Below are 18,463 nucleotides of genomic sequence, written 5' to 3'. Positions count from 1 at the left end.
ATGTGACATGATGTTTTGAATTATGTATTTAGATAACAAATATCTTCTTTAAAGTATAACTTATAATGCTCCATGCTTGAACAACTTGTTTAAAATATATTTCTACCAATAGCAATTTCATTTTTCTTTTATGACATTTATAATTTGAAATAGGCTCTAACTTTGCACACAAGTTTTTGCTTACCTTTAACTTCGAAAAAACTTATATTTCAAAGCCTAATGAAAATTATTTTCACTTGCATTCCATAATTATCAATGATATTTTTGATTTCTCTTGTACCCTTCTGATCAAAACTCTTCTTATTAAATCGGTTCCAATGCTTGAATATTTGAAAAATTACATAAAAATTCTTCTAAAGTATTTTTGAAAGAAATTTCAGATTTGTCGTTCATGATCATCTTTGAAATCTAAAGTTTGAATATATTTGCAAAAAGGAGAAGAGAAGGACACTTCTATTTTAATGAATATCTTCAAAAAAAATAAAAGAAAAGAACAATATGAATTTGCAGAATATATTGATTCTAATTTATCTTTCAATTTGCCTAACATTAGTACATAATTCCCTCCAATTTGTACCAAAATATAATATGAATTACAAATATTCTGGATGTGCTCTAATGTTTTTGAAATATGTGTTTTCAATCTTATTAATTTAAGATGAGCTACAATGTAGAAGATGCATATCTCAAATTATAATCTTGAAAGCTTCCTTGAAATTTTTTATGAAATTCAGAATCTGATTTTGTAATGAAGGCTTAAACTTAATTTAAAAATACTTCTACTGTTGCATTTTTGTAACTTTCATTATATGCTTCAATGATTGCATCATTTTGGAGAATAACTCAATATGATTTCTAGATGAAAACTACAGTATAAGAAAAATAGAATTAATTTTAATGCCTTGGTTGTTTGCTTCGATACGCATCTGAAACATATCATTTTCTATCTTATAAGTTTACTAAAATTGGTCTAAATGATGTATTTTTCAATGATCTTGATTGCGAACAAATATTTCTAAATATATAATTTTATTTTGATATTGAAAAGATTTATTGTGCTTCATGTATACATTGCTAAGAAACCATGACTAAAAAATTGAAATTTATAAATATACACTTGATGATCTTCTATATATTTTTTTTTCTTCTGCAAAATCAATGGCTTCTATCATTAAAAGGAAAAAGCTATTTTAAAGGAGAGTGAATGATCCTAAAGCTAGAAATATTTCAACTCACTCAAATGATTCTTAAAAGAAAGAAAATGTAATTGCATTTGAAGAAAATTTGAGCTTCAAAAGAATTATTTTTTGATTAAGTTTTTAGTACATATTCTCAAAAATTAAGAGCAAGCACAACTTGTTCTTGAAAGATTAAAAAGAGTGATGGCTATAAATCTTGAAAAACTCTAGATCACTCTACATTCTTGATATTACAAAATTTCAATTTTATTCACAATTATCATTAAAATCTGAAATTCAATAAAAGAAAAGAATGTTTAAAGAACAACGCATCTTTTGAGAGGGAGCTTTAAATATTCAATCTATTTGCACTCTGCATCTTATTCAAAAGTTACTTTCATTTGATGCATACCTTGAATGTTTTATGTTTGATTCATGATCATTACCGTCAATTTTAGAATTTAACTATTTTACTTACAAAGCATGAACTGATATCAAGAGCCTTATATAAGTGAAAGAGAAATGAATATTCTTAAAGCTAAATCATTAAAGATTACTCTATGTAAATTTAGCAAAGGACTTTTAATATGCTTTTAATGCCTAATTGGTTTCAAACTGATATCAATTTGAGCATATTTTGGTATTGGACTTTGTGCTTCATTGAATATCTTTTGAAAGTTGGATTTTCATCTGTACTTAATTGGTAAATCATTTATTTTGAAAACTAATTGAAAAGGATTCCATTTGTCTTAGTATTGAAAATTTACTTTGGAATCTACTAATGAGCTTTTATTGGCTTGCACTTTAGTGTTTCAATCCTGAGCTAATTTATGTTAATTGATTTTGATGCTATGATCTTTAAAGGAGTAAAAGAAAGTCTTTAAAAGAGCTCTAAAAGAACTTTCAAAACTTTGGATTATATGTATGCTCTAAGATATATCATAAATTGCATGAATTTATATTTTGGTATCTGTGCACCAATACTTTTATATTTTGGGAGAACCTTGAAATCATTAAGAATTAATAATTCAACATGATCATATGTTTTTCGAGTATATAAGTTTTGATATTTATCTGCTCTTATTCTATACTCTAAAAATTAATTAGAGTGCTCTCATGTTGCTACATACTTAATATATTGGAAAAAGATTTTAAATGAAAAAGATTTCATATGATATTAAAGATTTTTTTAAAAAGAGGGATTGGATTTTTGTTCGTGCTTTTTTTGAATATCATTCTTGATACTCCTTGAAATAACTTGAGAAAGATTCCATCTACACTTGATTTGAAAACTATCTTTGGAATCTATAATTAGAGATGTCTTCTGGCTCGTATCAAATGTCTCATTCTTAAAGCCAAACTTTTCGTCCTTAATGTTTCATTATTTTGCAATCTTCTTGATATTGTCAAAACGGAAGAGAAATATTTGAGTATATGTTCATAATGCTTTATGTTTTGAATTGAATATAAATCAGCTTAGATTGAAATATGTTGATTATGTTAAAGCTGATTAACTCTAAAACATTATCATAAAATATGTTCTTAAAGTGTCTCCTAGATTTTATATTTGTTTTGATATGTATTTACTCTTTGTGGTAGTTTGTATTTCTTCTCTAAAATACTGTACTTTTGGCATAGATGAAATACAATGTTTCTCTTGAGTTATGATCTTTTTGATTGTCCTTACAATGCTATCTATTTCATTGTTATTCATTCTTTTTGATGATAACAAAAAGGGAAAGAAAATATGAGAGAGAAACTAGAAGCAAATTCTATACGAAAAATTATATAGGAGAGAAAATATGAGCATCAACCTTAAACTAAGAGGCATATATTATGTACTTAAGGGGGAGACATGTGACAAAAAAAATCTAAATTTTGATAAAAAGAAAATCTGAATTTTGGCATATAATCATAGAGATTTTTCTTGCCTCGATACATAACATGACACTCTTGTTTTGGCACAAACTTTTGAAAATTTTGCCTTTAATGATATACAAGAGTAAGGGGGAGCAAAGCTGAAATTTTTTTAACATTCATTTGGATAAGATAACGAAAACTTTTGGTTCATTGATACTTACTCTAAATTGGATTATTTTGAAACTCTTGAACCAAAAGCACGTTATAAATGTTAAATCTAATTTTTCATATGAATGCCAATTTGTTTATACTCAATATTTTGTAATCATCAAAAAGGGGGAGATTGAGGATTCTAGTATTATTTCGATGCTTACAAAGCCATTGAGGCCATATGGAAGTGCTAATGCTATTAACTCAAATGCATATGTACATAAGAAAGAAATGATACATTCTCGATACGCTCGATATATACTCGATACATTCATAAAACATCATGGATACAAGATCAAAACAACTCTCAAGAGTAAATTTCGAGATAAGGGTTATAGTAGAGCGAGAGAGAAAACTTAGAAATTGATTATGACAAAGTTTCAAGTTAAGATTACTTTAAAGGGTAATTCTGTAATTTTTACTATCAAGAGAATAAAATCTTATTGTGTCTGGCATCCTAATTTGCTTGGAATATCATATTGTTGTTTCAATGTGTATAACTAACCTTCAAAGTGTAGAAAAACATGGTTAGAGTCGACCCCAATTAGTTTGGAGTCGACCCCGATATATTTGGCACGCCTTAGAACAAAATGGCACGCCTTTGGAACACTTGGCATAGAGTAGGAGTCGACCCCAGAAGAGATGGAGTCGACCCTGGCATGTTTTGGAAATATTCTGGCACATCCTGGCACATATGGCACAGATGAACTGTAACTCGGATCAACCCCAAAAAAGCTCGGGCCGACCCCAGCTTCAGCCACTGCAAAAACAGCTTTCTGGAATTGACTGAGAGGGCCGACCCCAGAAAAGCTTGAGCCGACCCCAGCCTAATGAACAATAACTTGAGCCGACCCCAGCCTGATGAACAGTAACTTGAGCCGACCCCAGATTTGCTCGGGTCGACCCCAGCATGGTTGACAGCATAACGGCTAGTTCTACAGAAGTACTTTTTGAGCTTCCAACGGCTATAAACGGCTAGTTTCTCCATTCCAACGGCAAGGAAGTCATCTTTGGAGGTTGGAGAAATATTTAAGAGCCACTATTCATCAAAGGAAGGGATCTTGGTGGAAATTGAAGCGTACATTCAAGAGAAAAGAAAATCCAAGAGAGTTTCATTCATTGCTTCATCTCAAAATCTGAAAGAAGGTGGTTGAGCAGAATTCAAGAGACTTCAAGAGCTCTACCAACCCTTGAGGAGTGAAGCAATCTCAGCAAAGAAGAGAAGAGGATCTTCAAAACGATAATTAATTTTTTATTCCTTCTTGAAGTGCATATTTGTTATATTTGCTCACTTAGGAGCTTTAAACCTTATATTTTTCGTTCATTATAAGGTTTGTTGGTGAGCCCGTAAAACCAACGGTGTAGGTTATTGGTGAGCTCGTAAAATCAACGTAGGTTGTTGGTGAGCCCGTAAAACCAACATAGGTTGTTGGTGAGCCCGTAAAACCAACGGTTAGGTTAATTGGTGATCCCGTAAAACTAATTGTAAGGGTTTTTGGATTGTGAGCCCGGAAAAACAATCCAACTGTAATCCGAGGGGTTATAGTGAATTCCCAAGAAAACGCTTGGAAAGTGGACGTAGGTGCTTTGGGGTGCACCGAACCACTATACTTGATTGTGTTTGCATTGTGTGCTTCTTGGTTTATTTTCTTTACTTAAGTAATTGCTCTAGCTTAAATTCTAAAAGTAACTTAATCATAATTTTTTAGAGCTTTACTGCTATTGCTTCCACTGCACCTATATTATCACATAGGCCAAACCACATTCACTTAAAAATTAATTTGAGGCCTTAAAATTTACAAAACCCAATTCATCCCCCCTCTTGGGTTGTCACCTTGGGCAACAAAATATAACAATCAAATTCAATAAACTAATTATCATTTTACTGAAATTCAAAAAATACACTTTGAAGCATTAGGTTACTTAACTCTTTTTGCTTCAAAATTCTACTTCAATTAGACAGATCAGATTCACCTGCTTTAATGTCATTAAAATATAATTAACTTTTATCAATATCTTAAAAATCAAGCAAAGTCAAAAATTAAAATGCTATTGGGGATACGACCTAATACCCAAATTCGGATAAAAAAAAGCAAGGTCTATCATGTGGTAGTGCCCGACTGCCCAGGTGGGTCTGAGCAAGGTACACTCAACTGGTCAAGTTCAGCATGATATAAGTGACTCAATTAAGATCAATAGTAGTCGAATTTCAAAAAGATCCGGCAAGAGCTAAGGTAATGGGGTCTTTTGTCTGAGTACTGGGAGAATTCAGAGCCTCCACACTAGATCAATTTGAATTTGAGCAAAGAGAGTTAGGGCTTTGAGCTAAGATCCTTGGGTTAGCTTAGAGAAAGATAGAGGAAGAAGAGAGAGAGTCCAAATTCGGATTCAATTAGGAGTCTCGGTTTGGTCTATCATAGTAGCATAAATCATCACCATATCTAGTCCATGCGTCACGAAGAGAAATTAACAACTAGGGAAGAACAATGTTTATTTATATAAAGATTAATAAATAAATAAAGAAAACTAAAAATGGGAAGAAAAATGAGAACTAAGAAGAAGAAGAAGAAGACATGAAGGAAGAGCGAGAAAAGAAGGAAGAGAGGAGAGGGAAGAAGAGAGAAAAAGGCTCGGTGGTAGGTGCCAGGTATCCGGTGGTCAGTCACGGTGGAGTTAGCAGTGGAGACGGCAACGAGTGTAATAGCAGCCGACGGAGGTAGCAAGACCGAGAAGAAAGTCTTGGTTTAGCCCAAAAATAGGAGAATGGGGCTCGGTTTAGGGTTTGCTTGTCAGATAACCACGTGGAGGAGGTGAAGGGTTTACCAAGGGTGGTAGTAGCCATAGGAGCTCAGCTGAAGATAATTGGCTTCAACAGTTTTATGGTAGCGATGCTCGAAACATGCGAAGAAAAGCAAAAAGAGAATATCTTGAGCGGTGGCGGTCGATCACGGTAGCACGGTAGTGATCAATCACTAAAAAAGAGAGAATTTAAAGGTGGATTTTTGGAAAGTTGAACTCAGCTTAATGGGAAGATAAGCACGGTGCACCGCAATCTAATGGCAATTAGGAGAGACCCGAATGGCCGAGCACCTGCTCCATGCCGGACTCCTGAAGTTCCCCTAGCCACAATTATCGTGGCCTTATCGACTCAACAAAATGGGAGAATAGGAATCGTGATCGCCTCCTCTGCTTCAGCCTTTTTTTTTGAGTTGTAGAGAAAAGTCGGTTGGGCCTACCTCCAAAATAGACTTAATTGCGCAAGGTCTCATAGTTGGCGCACGAGCTGTCCATGGCCAAGAACACCGCGAGAAGTCTTCGCCTTCCGTGAGCCAAAGCTCGATCCTGCCGCTCTCGGCGTGGGACCCGACCCATTGGAGAGCGCACCTTGCGTCCTCGTAGGCCGCCGGGACATGGTGCTCCGGCGCTAGCCGGTAGTCCACGGACACAACGACCACCTTAGCTTTTGCAACTAAGGAGTTGAGGAAGTTGTAGTGTTTGGGCGAGAAGGCGCTCTCGGAGATGAAGCCGCCATAGTGGAAGTAGACGAGAACGAGGAGCTTCTCGGAGGGGTTGGAGATGTAGAGCCGTGCGAATACGTTGGTGTTGCACCTATAAAGACGTCCGTGGAGATGACGCGGGTGGTGGGGTCGAAGCGGGTAGGGGCCGGCGCACACCTAGTCTCACAACACTTGGGACAGAGCTTCGGGTAGCATGGGAGGGGATCTCTTGTGTTAGGAGGGTGTTGGCTGCAGTGTGTGTACCTTGAGGGTGATTCATCGATCGTGATTGATTGGATTCGGAGAGTGGATAGGTACGGTGATGGCCATCCTCTCATTCGAGAGTGTTGCAGATTGATTCAGGAGTTCAGGAAGGTTCATATATCACATGTGTTCAGGAAGGCGAATAGTGCTGCGGACTGGGTCGCCTCCTTCGTCGTCCGACATTCCGGAGAGTTTTGGTGGACATCGGCGGGAGGCATACCCCAACCTTGTACCTTTTACTTTTTTTTGATTTGGCCGGATGTACTCACGTTAGGGCTATATGGATTACTATTTTTAAAAAAAAAAAGAAAAAAAAAGAAAAAAAGAAAAGAAGAAGACGGGTAGGGGCAACGTTAGTGCCGAAGAGGCGTTTGATGCGGCCGTCTTCTTGGGAGCTGAGGATAACTATGCCTTCGTTCTCTTTATCTGTTTGTAGCTTGGAGCCTTCCGGATTCGGCAATAAAGTTTTCGGTGGAATTCCAGGTCATCAATAAACCCCATATTATTTCCCGTTTGGTGGTGTTCTACTGCTCTAGTAAAATGCTTTTGGACTGACGACTGTAATGTACATCTGTCTCGTTCCTGTGTCGATTTTTTTAGAAGAGGTGTTTTGCGAGAGAGAATTCACAATTAAAATGTTTTCTTTTATTTTTCATGGCTTTTCACCCCCAACATGTTTTCATTTTTCATCCATAAATTGGGTTGACATAGTAATTGATGGTTATGAGAGTGATTTTGCTGATGATGCATCCCTAAAATTGATAGTCATCTAATTATCATGACTTTTGAGTAATAACAGCCTCTAAGGCAACGAAGAATGAACCAAATTCTTCTTATTTAGTTATACGCAATCATTACAACATCTTGGTTTCTTATTTGGGCTCTAACCGAACTTTCTCGAGACGAGGCCCAGAACCTAGCCCGATCCCATTTCTTATCATTGCCGTCGTCAACCCGCTACTCACGAAAGAAATCCGCCAACCGCGCCATCATCTCCAGCGCCTTGTCGCAGCCAGGATTTAATAGATGAAACACGTGGTCCTCCCCCTCGGTCTCCAGCAGCTCCACCACCCCTCTCCACCCACTCGCCCTCAACGCCTTGCAATACGCCCTTCCCCTGTCCCTCAGCACATCCCTCTCCGCCGTGACCACCAGCACCCTCCCACACCCCAGCCCCGCCAGGCTCGGCGCCCCCTCCGCCATTGGGTTTATCTGCGGGTCGTCGCTCTCCACCGCGCTCCCCCACGCGAAAGGCCACAGCCGGTCGAGCATCTCCGCCTCCAGAAACGGCTTGTCAACCCGGTCCTTCTCGCAGCCCATTCGATCCGACCCCCAGAAGTACGGGTGTATCAGCACCAATCCTTCGATCTTCGCCTCCGCCCGCATCGCCATGTTGTGAGCGATGTTCGCGCCGGCGCTGTCGCCGGCCAGGAACACGCGCGAGAATTCCCCCCGCTCGGCGAGCCAAGGCACGGGCCCAGGCCCCTCGGCGTGGGACGCCACCCACTGGAGCGCGCGCGCCGCGTCCTCGTAGGCCCCCGGGAGCGGGTGCTCCGGCGCCAGACGGTAGTCCACCGACACGGCGATCACCCTGGCTTCGACCACGAGGGAGCTGACGAAGTTGTGGTAGACGGCCGAGAAGGCGCTTTGGGAGCAGAAGCCGCCGGCATGGTAGTAAAGGACGACGGGGAGCTTCTGGGAAGGGCCGAGGGAGGTGAGGTCGGGGAGGAAGAGACGGGCGGATAGGTTGGTGGCGGAGTCGATGAGGACGTCTTCGGAGGTGACGCCGGTGGCAGGGTCGAGGGAGGGTGGGACGAAGTCGTCGCTGCCGAAGAGGCGTTCGATGCGGCCGTCCTTGTAGGTTCGAATGAGGGGGAGGAGTTCGACAGCGATTTCCTTGCCGGGATCCATCGAGTTTGAAGGGTTTGGGTTTGGGAAGGGATGGGGGCTACGAAGAAACAAGAAGATGGGTCTAGTTGGATTCTCCTCCTTCGATCGGTTATTAATATCAATGAGTCGTCTGAAAATTAATAGGATTGAAGCAGTGCTTCTTTTTTTTTTTATCGATACCCGTCTACATACCGCGAGCTATTGTCTTGGTGTGAACTGCCTCTTATCTTGAACAGAACACCTCAGCAGCCACAAAAATCCTTGCCCCGTCCAGGGTTTCTTGTTATCCATCGTTCTCGACCATTGTCAACTGTGATGCCTTCGGACTGTGGGAAATTAAGGTTGGTCCCACAAATTTAGAGTCTAGCGTCATTGCTTGCGTGCACCACGTTCTGGTGTCTGCACATTTCAACGACGGCTATGGCTCATGGAACAAAACGAGCAGCGATCGGCGGAAAAAATAGGAAATAAGACTTCTGTTGCCAGGGTAATAGAGGGGCATTGACTTGGGGTAAGGGGGCTGGGGAGGTTGAGGGAGGAGAGTGAGTGATTGACTTGGGAGGCGCGCCCTAGGTGCGCAATTTTTCGTGCGGTGAGTGGGGCTTTCTCCCAAGCGCCTGGTGTGAGTGAAGGAGGGGTTCACGATGCCTTGGGAGGTGCTTTAGGTATCGTGTTACTAGTGGTGCATTTTATCAAACAGGAGGTAGGGTGTGGAGGATGGCAATGGTGGGGGTTGAGAAGTCGGAGAAGAGGGAGGCGAACTTGGGTGAGACAGGAGAGAAATCCCACCCAAAGGCGACGGAGAAGGGCACGACGTGGGCGAATGTGGTCAAGGGGTCGTCGAGGAAGCCGATATGGACCAACCACCAGATCACGACGGCGGAACTGGAAGCCCTGAAACGGCGCTTCACGGATGTGGTTGAGTTCCCGCCGGAGAGGATGGAGGTGGCCAGGGCGGCGTGGCGTGACACTGCGGTGATCATACGCAGTCTGGGGCGGTGGGTGCCGGCGGAATGGATCAGCCGGGAGCTGCGGGTTGCCGGAAAACTCGACTATGATGTCGAGGAGTTTGTGATGGCGGAGGAGACCTTTGCATTCCGTTTCCGGTGTGAGAAGGACCGGGAGGCGGCCATGGAAGGTGGACCCTGGCTGGTGGCTGGCCAGCTACTGGCCATGGAACGCTGGCGGCCAAATTTCGTGCCGGGGACCAACCAGTTGGGCAGAACAGTGGTTTGGCTCCGGTTGCCAAGTTTGCCGACGGAATACTGGTCGAAGGAGACGATCTGGGGTATTGCGGCGAAGGCTGGGCGACCATTGGCGCTAGACAAGGTCACCGACGAGGGTCGGAAACTTGGCTTCGCCCGTGTCAAGGTGGAGGTGGATGCGGGCGCGCCGTTCCGGCCGGGAACCTTCATCAAGGTAAGATCTGACCTACATTGGCAGGCTTTCCGCTACGAAAGCCTGCCTGGGTTCTGCTTTAAGTGTGCCCGGCTGGGGCACGAAGAGGGGGCATGCCCTTTTCCTCCTACGGCTCCGGCGACGCCCGGAGATCTGGGAGATCAGGGCACCCAGCAAACTGAGATGGAGAACCCCCCCCAGGAGTCGACATCTGAGTTGAAGAAGGGACATGCTTCGGGGAGTCGGCTGCCTTTCGGCCCGTGGTTGACAACATCCAAGGTATGGCAGCCGAAGGCGAATAAACCTATGAAGAAGGCCACCGTGACGAAGGCTGGCCAGACTGTGCCGGCGCGAGATCATCCCCCTGCGTCGGAGCCGAGGTCTCCCACGGTTGCGTCGAACATCCTGGTGTCACCCACGGATACAGACGGATGGCAAAAACCCACTAAACTGGCTAGGAGAAGATCGCCGGAGATGAAGACGAAGGACGTTCCGGCGATGGAAGCCGGGATGACCCCACTCGGTGGGGTGTTAGGGTCTGACCTGGACTCTGTTAAAGGGTCGGGTTCGACCAGGTTCGTGGGACAACAGTGCAGAACGGAGTTGGGAAAGAACCCGGGCCTGACCCACACTGACGGTGACGGGCTGGGCCTGGCGGAAAAGGGCCTAGCTATTGCAACTGGGCTGGCCCATGGACAGGGAAAAAGCTCGTTGAAACGGGTCAGAAGCCCGGCTAAAGGGAGCGGTGTACCGGAAGCGGGTAGGGCTGGGTTGACTCAGTTGGCCCGATCGGCGTCTTCGACTTCATTCGAAGACTCTCGACTACGCCGGAGGGAGGAAGGTCGGAGGCACTTCCGGAGTGCCTCCCTGCCGCCGGCGAGAGCCTCCAGCCGACCGAAGACGGGCGGTGCCCCAGCCGTTGCTGGTGCTGCGGGGACCCGACGAGCGGAGGATGGCACACCTGTGGCGAGCGCGATGATGGTAGCAGGCGAGGCCCCACTCTCGAGGGCGGTCGTGGCTCGCGACGGCGGCAGTGCTCCAGCTAACGGGAAGGAGGTGGCGATGGACCTGCAACAGCGGAGGGAGTTGTTTCCGGCACCGGTGTCACAGGGGAAGGCGACCTCCTTGAAGGGTCAGAGAGACAAGGGAAAGAGGAAAAAGGAGACGGTGGACGTGGAGGAATCCCTCAGCCCACTTGCAGCTCCGGCAAGGTTCTCCCCATCTTCTTCTACGGGGGTGGTGATGAGAGGAATTTTAGGGGGCACGGGACAGAGCACCATTTCTCCTATTCAAGAGCATGGGAAGATAGTGGACTTGCTGCGTGCAGCAATTCAGGGAGAGGGAGAATTGGTGAAGCAGGATGTGACTGCACAGGACGTGGGAAGCCCAAGTAGACAGGGCCACACCTCATCCCACAGTGCTAAATGAAGATTTTAGCTTGGAATTGTAGGGGGGCGGCCAAGCCTTCATTCATGTCTACTTTCAAGAGGTTAGTGCAGCTTCACTGCCCAGAGATCTGCTTTCTTTGTGAAACGAGGGTGTCTGGAGAAGGGTTGCGTCGAGTGCAGCGACGCATAGAAGTTGAGTGGGAGTCCTTTGTAGTAGAATCTCAGGGCATGTCTGGAGGTATTTTGATGCTGTGGAGGCGAGGGGTAGCTTCTGTGGATGTCTTTCGTAATTGTGCTCAGCAGGTTGTGATGGTCATCTCAGAACCGAATGAACCACCATGGGTCCTGTGTGGGGTGTACGCTAGTACTGATTACCGGTCGAGGAGAGTCCTTTGGGGTGAGCTGACCTGATTGTTGACTCAGGGAGTCCCGACTGTGGTGGTGGGTGACTTTAATTGCATCCTTAGCCCTAATGAGAAACGGGGTGGTAGGGCCTACTCTGATTCAGTGGACAGGAGGGAGTTTCGGGAGTTTGTTGATGATGCCGGCCTTGTGGACCTTGGCTTCTCCGGGCCGCGATTTACCTGGTGTAACAACCAGCTTGGACGTGCGCGAGTATGGGAGCGGCTGGATAGGGCTCTTGCATCTTCGGACTGGATCCAGCGCTTCCCATCATACCAGGTTAGTCACCTTGCTCGGGTTGCCTCAGATCACTGTCCTCTTTTGATTTCTACAGTTCCGAGCTCTAGCCACCATAGCCCATTCCGATTTGAGAAGCTGTGGCTGTCGTACCCCCAATCTTGGGAAGTAGTTAGGGGGGCCTAGGGCATGCCAGTGTATGGAGATGCCATGCAAAAGGTGTCGCGCAGATTGGAGCTTACTAAACGACGCCTTCGCAGATGGAACCGGGAGGTTGTGGGAAACATCTTTCGGAGACTAGAGGAGGTGGAGGGGTTGATTACGGATCTTCAGGGGAGAGAGGATCGAGATGGGGAGCTGGAGGAGGATGAGATGGCAGACCTGCGACGTCACTTGTCCTCTCATCACTCGTTACTGCATCAGCAGGAGATTTTCTGGAGGCAGAAGTCGAGGGCACAGTGGGTCAGGGAGGGGGATCGAAATACTAGCTTCTTTCATCGATCGACGATCATCAGTAGGCAAAGGAACATGATACGATCTCTGAGAGTTGGGGCGAGTCAGCGGGTGGAGGGGGACTCGGCGGTGAGGCAGGTGATGTTCGACTTCTTCAGGTCTAGATGGACGGAGGTGGGGGGGGCACATACGCTTGGCCAGCTCCCTAGGCCGGCAGTTAGGATGGAGGAGGGTGATAATGAAGTACTGATTCAGCCAGTGTCAGATAGAGAGGTGCAGGAGGTCGTATGGGCCTTAGCAGAGGATAAGGCTCCTGGACCGGATGGATTCCCACCTTTTTTCTTTCGGAGATATTGGAGCATCATTCGGTGGTCTGTGGTGGAGGCAGTGCAGCTATATTTTAGTAGGGCGGTGATGGCAGATGACTGGCAGGCTACTTATATTACTCTGGTTCCGAAGCGTCAGGATGCGTCGGAGCCGGGCCACTATCGGCCTATTAGTTTGTGTACTACTTTGTATAAGATAGTGGCAAGGATCATGGCAGGGAGGATGAAGGCCTTGATGCCTAGCATTATCAGTCAGGAGCAGGGAGCGTTTGTGGGAGGGAGGAGTATATCAGATAACATTTTACTAGCTCAGGAGATGATGGGAGACTTACAGCGGGCCCCGAGGAGGCGATGTTTGATGGCAGTAAAGCTGGATATGGAGCGTGCTTATGACCGTATTCGATGGGATTTTCTTAGATGGGCACTGGAGAGTTTTGGATTCCATCAGACCTGGATTGACTGGATTTTTGGCTGCGTGCAGGGGCCTAGGTTCTCCATCTTGGTTAATGGTACGCCCTCGCCTTTCTTTCGGGCCTCTCTAGGGCTTCGGCAGGGGTGCCCTCTATCCCCTTACCTGTTCATCATCTGTTCTGATGCACTATCTCGTGCTTTACATGTAGCTAGCGAGAACCGGGAGTTGGCTGCTTATAGCCCAGCCCCGGGAGCTCGCCCTATTTCTCACCTCCTTTTTGCAGATGACTGCCTGCTACTAGTCAGGGCGAGGGTGAGGGACGCGCGAGCCCTCCAGAGGGTTTTGATGGAGTATTGTGCGGCATCAGGGCAGAGGATCAATTGCCAAAAGTCATCCATTCATTTCAGTCCGAGCACGGAGCGGAGAGTCAGACACGAGATCAGGGCGATATTGGAGATGCGGGAGCAGGAGGGGGCATTGGACTATCTGGGAGTTCCCATCACAGGGAGGAGGCTGCGGACGACTGAGTGTTCCTTTTTGGTGTAGAGGGTGCGGAGCAGACTCGAGGGCTGGAGAGCCTCGTCACTCTCCATGATGGGCAGGTTGACGTTGATCAGGTCTGTCTTATGTTCTATGCCTGTTTACATTATGGCCCATACTACTGTGCCGAAGACGGTGCTGGCAGGGATAGAGCGGAGTATGCGTAGTTTCCTGTGGGGCTCCTCTGGGAGGGGTCAGGGGGTGCACCTGGTTGCCTGGGAGAGAGTTTGTCTGCCGCTGAGGGAGGGTGGCCTGGGGGTGCAGTCACTTTTGGCGAGGCGTGAGGCACTCCTGGCGCGACGAGCAGTGCAGGTTGTTCTGGAGCCACATGGGCTTTGGAGTCAGGCCATGATAGCGAGATATGGTCGGGCTGGCTCAGTAGGCCAGGTGGTGGGCGGTCGGAGGGCGTCTTTCATGTGGCGGGAGGTTGGGAGGTATATGCATATGGCTTTGGCACATACTAGGTGGTTGATTGGCGATGGGCGGAGCATTGATGTGATGGAGGACCCTTGGGTGGATGCACTCCCGCTGAGGATGTGGCCGACGATGATCAGCGATGAGGAGACTGTTGGGCTCCGAGTGTACGATCTCTTCAGGCCTGGGGAGGCTGAGTGGGATGAGGACAGGCTGGGTCAGTTATTCGGGGAGCACTTAGCGGAGCAGATACGGGCCCTCCCTGTCCCGGGTTCAGCTGGTCCGGATGTTAGGGTATGGAGCACCACTTGTACAGCCAGTGTCAGGATTGGTGATGTTTCTCGGGTTATTCAGCAGGAGTCGGAGCTGGGGAGGGACTGTGGCTGGGTTTGGAGATTTGGGTTACACCAGAGGGTTGCATTATTCCTCTGGAAGGTAGCCTGGGATCGACTGCCGACGAGCTTGGCACTGAGCCGACGGGGAGTTAGCATTCCTCCTCTGTGCCAGTCTTGTGAGGCAGAGGAGTCGATGGACCACGTACTATTCCAGTGTGTCTGGGCGCGGATGGCTTGGAGGCTTTCTGGGATTCCGGAGGCTGCATGGAGCCGGTGGGACTATTTTCTGGAGGAGGTCCGGCGTTGGTCCAGTTCCCACCAGATGCGTTCTGTGGCTATTAGGGCGTCCTGCATAGTCTATCAGATATGGTTGGCCAGGAACGCCCGAGTTTTTGGTGAGCCTAGCCGGTCCCCACGATTTGTGATGGAGCGGGCGCGGGCACAGGCAGCAGAGATTCTTCAGGCAGGTCCGGATCATAGACCTTTGACAGCTCGGGACATCTGGGGCTCCCATGCTACTTTGGCAGCCTCTCATACGGTGTTTTTCACCTGGGAGCCCCCACCCCTAAGCTTCCTCAAGGTCAATTTTGATGGCTCGGTCCTGGATGGTGGCAGGAGGGGAGGAGCAGGGTTTGTTATCAGGGGTCCGAGTTCCAGCACGGTGGCAGCAGGGGGTTGTCAGATCTTTGACACCTCGGTCCCTGGGGCTGAGCTACGGGCGGCTTGGATGGGCTTACGATATGCGCGACATGTACTTCGGGCGAGTTCCATCCTCCTGGAGGGTGACTCGACCACGGTGATTGGCTGGGTCCGAAAGGGCTCTCACAGAGGTGGAGGGGCTCATCCTTTGCTCCGTGATATATGGTTGTTGGTGAGGGAGGGGTTTACTTTTCAGGCTAGGCATATATATCGTGAAGCAAATGGGGCGGCTGATTGGGTGGCGTCTTATGTGGCGAACCACTCAGGAAGCACCCTATGGGTTGGTGAGGATGACTTGCCCGGTGCATTCCGGGACCTTTTGTTTGCAGATTCTGCTGGGTGTATTCGTACCCGTGTAGTATGATATGCCCGTTTTTAGCAAAAAAAAAAAAAATACTGCTCGTTAATTTTCTTGGGGGGTTCTTTTGGTGAGATGGGGCGGAGTTCTTGTCGGTAGTTATATTGGGTGGTCATCAAATTCCTTTTATTAATACTCTTATACAGCCCATTCCTATGTATTGTGATAATAAAGTGGCAATATACATTGCTAAACACTATAAAATATCTAACAAAACTAAGCATATTATCATGAAATATCACCGGAGATTGGTGAAAAAGGGTAAAGTAGTTGTGGAATATCTTTCAGCGGAATTTATGTTGGCAGATTTATTTACTAGCTGTCAAAACAAAGAAAACTATTCAAAGCTTTAATTAAAGGAGATGGGATTATTACCAATACATTGAAATCAACTGATTGTAGCCTGCTCCAGTTTTGAAAAATTGGGGTTCAAAGGAAATTTAATTAGTTAAGATCCATTGAAATGATAACAATCAGGTTACGTTTCTAGTGCATGATTTGGAGCTAGGGGTTTGTATTATAGTTTCAAAAGGAAGAAATTCCATCTCTACATATTACACTGTTAATTCGCAACAAAGTATGGTTGAACCAACAAACCCATAGCTTTGGGGGAGTGATAAAGAGGTTGTGAACACTTCTGATGGGATTGTCAGGTTGCTTCTTACAAACCACGATAAAATTCTAAAGCACTTGCTAAGCTGGGATGAGCACTTGCTACCTTAAAAGAACTAATGAATCTCTATATAATGTGAACAAATCTAGAATCTTATATGAGATCAAGATTTTATCTTCTCATTTGCTTTTGATTTTGTTTAACCATCGGTTAAGGATATCTACCTATGACTATATATTGTGCATATAGCCTTTTATTTTTTTTAGTTTATTTTATTTTTATCTCTTTACTTCTTTTTTAACTTTTTTTTATTTTTTTTAGAAAATAGTGAGGAATATTGTAGTATTTTCTAAAAAAATAAATCAAGGTTTGGCGATGCGGTTAAAAGACATAACCGATGGGTATCGTTTATTTCTGTGGGCAAACGATTTATATGGATGCTGCATTTGTGGAAACTAGGGGATCTGCAAGCACGGCTTAGAATGAATCAACTAACGGTTTCTTGTGCCACTCGTATTTTTCCTTTTTTTTTGGTATTTGTCTTGGATATTGCACTTCTATACTTAACAATTATAAGGAATTATGATTTGTTTAAGCCTATCAAAAAAGATGTGTCCTCCCAAAGGGGCATGTCACTTGGATAATAAACATTGGGTTGTTATATATATCTGTGCTTTTCTTGTATTCTTTTGACTGTCAAGGTTCAAATTGATTCATCTTTATCTAAGTTTGCAGATTTAGAGGAAAAATATTAGAGTCGGGCATTGTATCTTGGAGGTAGGTTTTCCGTGTAGCGGCCTGCAAATTTTGGATTACAGTCTTAGAATGTAGTAGAATGGAGCGCTTAGAATATAGGGGAAACTAATGACCGGTCTATTTTTTGACCGGTCTCTAACGTTTAATCCCTGTTGACTAGTTGTTTAACAAGCAGTCCAGCTATATTTCAATATTTTATTATAAAATGAAAATGCCCCCACCTTACTGATCTTCCATTCCTACCTCTCCCATTACCAAAGAAGAGGGGAAAAAAAGAAGTCGGCCTAGCCGCGGCCCGCCCCCTCCTGAGCCCTCTCCCGCGGTCGTGCCGCCGGAAATGCCCATGCCCCCTCTTGAGCCCCCTTCCACGGCCTCGCCGCTAGATATGCCCTCGCCCCCTCCCCCCTCTGGCGGCCGTCACCGACCACGGCCCACCCTCCTCCCGCGTCCACCATGGCTCGGCCCCTTTCCGGCCTCGCGGGAGGAGAGATGTTCTCCACTGGCCAGCCGCAGCCACCGCCACCGGCAGCCCGACTACCTCTCGGGCCCCCTCCTGCGGCCGCCATGGCCCGGCCCCCTTCTGGTATCGCCGATTTGCGGGAGGAGAAGAAAGAAGAACGGAAGAAGAGAAGAAAAAAAAGAAAAAGAAAAAAAAAGAAAAGAAAGAATAAATAAATATATTTTAAAAACAGCTTTTTCGAAAAAGCTCAAATTCCTTTCCTTTTTTTTTTCTTCTTTTTTTTTCTTTTTTTTTTCTTTTCTTTTCTCCCCTCTTCTTCTCCTCCCTTCCTCTCTTCCCTTCTATATTATAACATATTAATTTAATATAATATTAAACCATTTAATATAATATATCAATGTATTATGGTATAATGTAATATAATATTATATTTATAGTATAATATAATAATAAAAATATAAAATATTATAATTATTAATATAAATTAATTTTTTATAATATAATATAATATTAAATTAATTTCTCTGCGTCATAATTTACATGGAATGCTCAACATTGACACATGGATATTTCAGCAACAAGAAAAGCAGCCTTTCTGAAGTCAAGAAATTGCATTCTTCTGACTGCCCTAAATATCAAGCCTCAAAATCTAGTTGTCCTAGGGATACTTGTCAAGATTTATATTACTGCTTTTGGTCAAGATTCTGCATTTGTCAAGATTTGTATTATTGCTTTTGATAGAGATGCATCGTCTCTTTGCAGCTTCAAAAAAC

The 18,463-nt window shown here is 45.1% G+C and overlaps 1 protein-coding gene across 1 annotated transcript; it reads right to left on the bottom strand.

Annotated features, from left to right (window-relative positions):
* Positions 1-7,754: 7,754 nt before the first annotated feature.
* Positions 7,755-9,128, bottom strand: LOC103710974 (probable carboxylesterase 2). Its single transcript, XM_008796918.4, has one exon. It carries the CDS (start codon positions 8,918-8,920, stop codon positions 7,967-7,969), a length of 954 nt encoding a protein of 317 aa, XP_008795140.1. The 5' UTR covers positions 8,921-9,128; the 3' UTR covers positions 7,755-7,966.
* Between the last annotated feature and the right edge of the window lie 9,335 nt (positions 9,129-18,463).

The sequence above is a fragment of the Phoenix dactylifera genome, chromosome 8, assembly GCF_009389715.1.
Source record: "Phoenix dactylifera cultivar Barhee BC4 chromosome 8, palm_55x_up_171113_PBpolish2nd_filt_p, whole genome shotgun sequence".
In the NCBI taxonomy this organism is placed as follows: Eukaryota; Viridiplantae; Streptophyta; class Magnoliopsida; order Arecales; family Arecaceae; genus Phoenix; species Phoenix dactylifera.
This window is presented reverse-complemented; position numbering and strand designations above follow the sequence as displayed.